This window comes from Lactuca sativa, chromosome 2 (assembly GCF_002870075.4).
Source record: "Lactuca sativa cultivar Salinas chromosome 2, Lsat_Salinas_v11, whole genome shotgun sequence".
In the NCBI taxonomy this organism is placed as follows: domain Eukaryota; kingdom Viridiplantae; phylum Streptophyta; class Magnoliopsida; order Asterales; family Asteraceae; genus Lactuca; species Lactuca sativa.
In genome coordinates, this window is record NC_056624.2 from 110,960,860 (window position 1) to 110,967,892 (window position 7,033).

A 7,033-nucleotide genomic window follows, 5' to 3' on the forward strand; every position below is an offset into this window, starting at 1 on the left:
GAATTTGATGTCCACAAGTTCAAACATTAAAATATATATGAAAAACAAGTTGTAGATCAATCTAAATACATTAAAATAACTTATAACCATACGTTTTACATCAATCCACATGCATTAAAAAGAAAATAAAGTCCTAGATAAATATAAACGCATCAAAAAACTTCATAACATTTATCATCTGCTTTTATTAAGAAATTTTTTAATAAATGTGAGAAAACTACCAAAGTTTATTATGCAAATGGTTTCAATTTCATGTGTTTTTATTCAATTTAACCGGTTCACTTGATTTAATTGAATTGGTTCAACCAGATTTTTGTAAAAACCAGCCGGTTCGATCAGGTTCAGAAATAGACATAAAATCGATGATAGTTGAACCGCTCACTTCCCCGATTCCCAGTCCAACCGGTGTTCAAAAACATTCACTCGACTCCTACCATAGCCAAATATGGTTGTTATGGAAGTCAAGATGTGATCGGGTGTTCAAAAACACTCACTCGAATCCTACTTTGATACTGGACAAAGTCAAGCCCCTGGTATATTCTTGGTTGATACATAGGAGAACTAAATGTCACTATAAGTGGGTGGAATGGAGTATATGCCCACTTCGATGTCTGTAAAACTAAAAGCATGGTATTCTAATACTTTCTCCTTGTTTCTCTTCTTGTCCCGCATAGTACTTGCTAGACGGTCTTTTTCACTTTTAATAATATTTGCCGGTTCTAAAAAAAAATCTATCTTGACTATGAGAACTAACATTTGAGTATATGTCAAGGGACAAAAATGTAAATATGGCTTTGATTTAAAAAATAAAAAATAAATAAAATAAAAAAATAAAAAATTGGTAAGACACGAAGGGAAGGGTTTGGTAGCGCAAATCGGTTAAAAGTAGGTACCCACGTGCCGTCCCCTCTGGTCAGTTGATGGCGCGTTATTCCGAGAATTTCGAAACATTCAAATCCCTCTGTTTCTCTCTCTCTTTCTCATCCACCTCAAGAACGAAGAAACCCCCGGATTCCAGATTGAGGTTCCCCTCTTTTCTTAATCCAAATAACGAACCTCCTACACCTGAAAAATGATGGAAACCCGGCAAACTTTAATTCATTAGGTAAAAAAACGGCAGCTATCCTTCAATTTCGTTGAGAATCATCGCTAGTTAAAGTATTACGTCCATGGAAAAAGATTTAAAATTTTCAGGTACCCTTTTCCCTCTGTTCTGTATATGCCTTTGTGCGCTATTCTTGCTTCGCAATTTTTTTTTTCTTTTGTCTGCTGTCGGTTTTCATATAACGTGATTAATTTCCTCGCCTGTGAATTCTTGATGTGTGTAAACAAAATATGCTGCTAACGTGTTCGATGAAATGCCTCAACAATGATATGTAGCTTTTTGATTGCCTGATTCTAAGTTATTGCAGCCAGACATAGAGATGCATTAATTCTTTCTACATAATGTTGATAAATTGAGGGCCCTTTATCAACAAAGTTAACAAATTACATTTCTGATACAGGGAGTGGAGGATTTCTGTTCATAGCCCTATTGGATTAAGTTTTGGCTTTCTTTGGCTGGATTATAATTTATAAATCCCTTGAAGTAAGATAACAATGTCAATACACAGCTAAGAAATCATCACAATTCATCACTATTATCTAATTTGAGACAATGAAAAGTGATGTTTCACGAACTTCAGGAGAACAAATTCTAGAGAATATTACAAGGGATGAAACTGATGCAGACTATTATATACGCAATGTATCTGTACAAACAGGTGAAGAGTTTTCACCACATTTTCTTCAAAACCTCAGTCATAGAAGAAGAATGAACAATGGTGAATCATCTTCCCAAGAGTATCATCGACAAGATAGTATTACATTAGGAAGAACTCAAGATTGTTCTCAAGGATTCCATGGCACAATTACTAGAATACCCTCAGGAAATGTAATAGATCAGAAGAGAGTTGGAGTTGGAGTTGGAATCCAATTCAATCAAAATGAAAGATATGAGTATCAAATGGAAGCAGAAAAAACTACATATTGTGACTCAACAGGAGGATACTATCATAAAGATTATGATATTAGAGGATACAATCAACACCCACAACAACAATCATCAACTTATACGAATGAAAACCGAATTCATAAAGAGAAAATGAAATTTTTGTGTAGTTTTGGTGGAAGAATATTGACAAGGGCAAATGATGGGAAGCTTAGGTATGTAGGAGGAGAGACACGAATTATATCTATTAAAAAAAATCTTAATTATCAAGAACTCGTGAAGAAAACCTACACCATTTGCAAACATCCACATGTGATAAAGTATCAGCTTCCTGGAGAAGATCTTGATGCACTTATATCCGTTTGTTCTGATGAGGATTTTCATCATATGATAGATGAATATCATGAGCTGGAAAAAGGGTCTAAAAGACTCCGAATATTTCTTGAATCTTTAAACTCTGAGAGTCAATATTCTTCTGAGAACTCCTACAAATATGTGGCTTCTATGAATGATGTTACAATTCCAAGTCCTTTAAAGAGTTCAATAGATTCCATCACAAGTCTTGAAAACGAGACTCCAAGTTCTTCAAATGTGGCAAAAATGCTCCTAAATCCCACTCAACTTATGAAATCTCCTTCGTTTCAGTATAGAGATCCAATAAATTCTCAATTCAAAGTCAATAGAGATCAAATCGAACAACCATTATATGAAAACAACCCTTTTCTTATCCAAGAATCTAAAATCCAATCTGAAAAATCTGTTCTATGTCATCAACAAAATCATAATATGAGAAATAATTCGTCTTCATTACTTAACAAACTTGAAGATTTTGCTTCATTTGTGCAACAAGAGGATATGATAAAGGAGAAAACACAAATATATAAATGTGAGAATCAAGAAACAATCAAGTGGATGGAGAAGAACAACTTAAACTTAGGATATGATATTGAAGAATATCATCACAATTTATCTCCAGCTACTCCTTTAGAAAGACAGCTTTCAATGGCTACAACAGTCAGTAGTGATGGGTTGCAACATAATACTGAACACCCTCGAATTGGTCACTTGGATTTTAATGAAAATGACCATTTTACCCATGATTTTATAGTTCCAAATTCAACCGGTTTTGCTTCCATTAGTAGTGATGTTTCTCTTGGTGAAAGCTTTGTAGATAATGTAGGTAACAGTAGTCGATCACAAACCTCAGAAGACATAATCGATAATCTTCCACTTGACATAATTTTATCAACAAAAGAGTTGTTGTGTATGCAAGATATTCACAAAGAAAATGAGAGTGTTTCTCAATTTGAAAAAAAGGTAATGTGTTATGATTACTAATATGCATTTTATCAAGGGTTAATCTCATAAAAGACCTCATTTCCTGTGTTTTTTTTTCTGGATTAAACTTCAACTTTATTTTCTTTTACCGAAAAAAACTTTGTATTTTTTCATTTTTTCTGAAAAAAAACCCCTCAACTTTGTCTTTTTTCCGAAAAAATCGTCAACCTTCTAACTGCTTCCAAATAAATCCTCAACTATTTTACTTTTTCTCAAAAAAACCATCACATTTTACAAATTTTGTTGGAAAAAAATTGACTAAAAGCGTCAGGTCAGAGAAAATGAAAAAATACAAGGTCTTTTTCAGGCAAAAAATAAATTTGAGGTTTAATCCGGAAAAAAACACAGAATACAAGGTCTTGTATGAGATTAATCTTTTTTTTTTCGAAAAAACTTGTAAAATGTGTGGGTTTTTTCGGAAAAAACTAAAAAAGTTGAGGGTTTTTCCGAAAACAATTAAAATGTCGAGGATTTTTTTGGAAAAAAAATAAAAGGTCAAGGTTTATTGTTTCGGAAAAACTGAAAAAATACAAGGTTTTTCTTTTCAGAAAAAAAATATAAGTTGAGGTTTAATCCGGAAAAAACCCTAATATATAAGGTCTTTTATGAGCTTAACCCTTTTATCAAGTAATAAGTATTTCATAGTTTTGATTTGTTACCTTTTTTTTAGAGTGTTAAAGATGATAAGAGAATGACAGATGGATCCATTAGTGATGCAACAGTGGCTGAAATTCAAGCAGGAATACACGGTTTACAGGTATTGTACATTATTTCACAACTATTCTCAATTTGGGGAAATCTTCAATAAAGTCCCAATATTTTGGGTTAGTTTACGGTTTAATCCCAACTTTTATTTTTTGAACAAAAAAGTCCTGATTATTTTATATTTTCCCCAAATTAACAAAACAATCATTATTTTTTTCAACAGAAAACGATAAATTATCGTATAAAATTAGATAATCAGGGGGAAATCTATAGAAAAGTCCAAAACTTTTGGGAAAAGTTTCAAAAAAGTCTTAAAAATTTTTTTTTGAACAGAAAAGTCCCATTATTTTGAGAAAATCATATAATCTGTCATTTGTCGTTCAAATATACAAAAAGACTTTTTCGTTAATTTGGACAAAATGTTAAATAATCGGGACTCTTCTGTTCACAAAAAAACTTTTAGGACTTTATTGAAACTTTTGACAAAAGTTTGGGACTTTTCTGTTCAAAAAATAAATATTGGGATTAAATCGTAAACTGATCCAAAATACTGAGACTTTATCAGAGATTTCCCTTTAAAACTGTGACTCATTTTTTTTACTCATATGAGTTATGCAGACTATAAAAAATGGTGATCTTGAGGAACTAAGTGAACTAGGACGTGGCACTTTTGGAACTGTTTATCATGGGAAGTGGAGAGGAACAGACGTTGCTATCAAGAGAATTAAAGAAAGTTGTTTCTCAGGCAAACCATCTGAGCGAGATAAATTGGTAGGTCATAAATATATTATTATTATTATAAAATCCTACTTTCATTTTCTCTATTGAACATTCTACTTTTATAGCATTCCATATTAGAATATTTCCCAATATGGCAATAGAAATTGCTATAACTAGATAGATTTTTTTGTTTTCAAAGGTCTAATTTTGCATTATGAATAATAAACAAATGGGATAATGACATAAAAACCCCTAAGTTTGCAAGTTTTTATTGGTTTTACCCTTTTGAGAATTTTCAAGTTTACCGGATAAATTTGCAAAAAGGGTAAAATTGAAAACAAAAAGTTGAAAATTTGAGGCATCAATGAACCTAAAATACAAGTTTGGGTAAAATTGACAAAAACTTGCAAACTTAAGGGTTTTTATGGCATTTTCCCTAAACAAATTAATGAAAGTACGTTGCTATTTCCTACATATAACTTTCAGACAAAAGATTTCTGGAGAGAAGCTCAGATTTTGTCACAATTACATCATCCAAATGTGGTGGCATTATATGGCGTTGTACGTGATGGGCCAGGGGGGACATTATCTACTGTTACTGAATATATGGCTAATGGCTCACTAAGACATGTTCTTTCAAAAAGAAATAGGTAAGAAATTTACAATTTAAAAAAAAAAAAAGATGAATATGTAATAAGAAAACGTTATTGTAGGGCACTTGACTATCGTAAAAGACTTATAATTGCACAAGATGCTGCAATTGGCATGGAGTATTTGCATTTGAAAAACATTGTTCATTTTGATTTGAAATGTGATAACTTGCTTGTCAATTTGGGAGATCCTGATCGACCTATATGTAAGGTAAAATTCGATACTATGTATGTATGTATGTATGTATGTAGTTTGTGATTAAATTTAAGTTATTTTTATTTTTATTTTTTTAAGGTTGGTGACTTTGGTTTATCAAGAATGAAACGTAACTCACTTGTTTCGGGTGGTGCACGAGGAACACTTCCATGGATTGCCCCAGAGCTTCTAGATGGTAGTAGCACTCGGGTTTCTGAGAAAGTAAGGATAATTTGGTCATTTTGTATCATTTACTCGGTTTTGTTGTTTTTCTATTTGATTATGGCGTATGGCATTTGTTAGGTGGATGTGTTCTCATTTGGTATAGCAATGTGGGAGATATTGACTGGGGAGGAGCCTTATGCGGATATGCATTGTGGTGCTATCATTGGTAAGACCATGTTGTTCTTCTCTATGGTTGTGTTTATTTCGTAAGGGTATTTACGTCTTTTCACTAGCAAAAGATCGAGAAAAACTCCATGTCCCATCTTTTTTAGTGGGACAAGATTTTTAACGTCTTTTCTTACGAAAGATCAAGAGCAAGTCCACGTTCCGCCTTTCCAAGATGGATGAAATTACAATTTTGTCCCGTTGACAACATCAGTACCAGTCCAATGCATGTCAAACACAGTATAATACTATCAGCGTTCATATTTTGCAATTAATTAATCGATGATGTTTTTAAAATGGTATGAAGGTGGGATCGTTACAAATACCCTTCGACCTCCAATCCCAAGACATTGTGATCATGGATGGAGGGCATTAATGGAAAAGTGTTGGTCAAATAATCCAACTGACAGACCATCCTTCACTCAAATAGCAAACCATCTTCAAGCCATGTCAAAAACACAAAAACGGGCAACAAGAAAATGAATACGACAACCACAACCACCAACATCACCGCTTTATAGATTGAAATGACATATTGAACAGAAAACAAAAAATAAAAAAGAACAATTTTAGATTTGGTTGTCAATGAAGTATACTTCCTTATGTAGCATTTCTTGTATGATACTTAAATTGATGCTACTAATTTAATCATACATTCAAAGAAACATAAAAACATATGTCAGGATCATCAAGGTGTCGGAGTTTTAAGGGAAAATTGTGTACTCTATATTTTACATATAATAGTAACATACCTATATTTCGTTACCAATATGAGCATTGTGCTTTATTTGTTACATATTGTTATTAATCAGTATAAGGATGTAAGTATGGTGGTTTTGTGGGTAAAAAATAAATATGACTATATTGGTAAAAGAAGTAAATTATGTTACCACTTACAATTTGAATGAGTTTTAATTTCAATGTGGATTGGGCTCCGTGTGGGCACTTTCAACTAAGAGAAAGACAAGACAATATATCCATATATGAATCACCTAGGTGGATACTAGAGTTATTGGAAGGATTATATATACTTTTTTTTTTATA

General features: G+C 32.4%; 1 protein-coding gene across 1 annotated transcript; it reads left to right on the plus strand.

Moving 5' to 3' along the window:
* The first annotated feature begins 495 nt into the window (after nucleotides 1-495).
* LOC111882055 (uncharacterized) lies at nucleotides 496-6,758 on the plus strand. The gene is made up of 9 exons (XM_023878423.3): nucleotides 496-1,194; nucleotides 1,506-3,307; nucleotides 3,999-4,085; nucleotides 4,652-4,804; nucleotides 5,240-5,403; nucleotides 5,467-5,614; nucleotides 5,699-5,821; nucleotides 5,903-5,990; nucleotides 6,297-6,758. The coding sequence occupies exons 2-9, from the start codon at nucleotides 1,658-1,660 to the stop codon at nucleotides 6,470-6,472; spliced, it is 2,589 nt and encodes an 862-aa protein (XP_023734191.1). The 5' UTR covers nucleotides 496-1,194; nucleotides 1,506-1,657; the 3' UTR covers nucleotides 6,473-6,758.
* The last annotated feature ends 275 nt before the right edge of the window (nucleotides 6,759-7,033 follow it).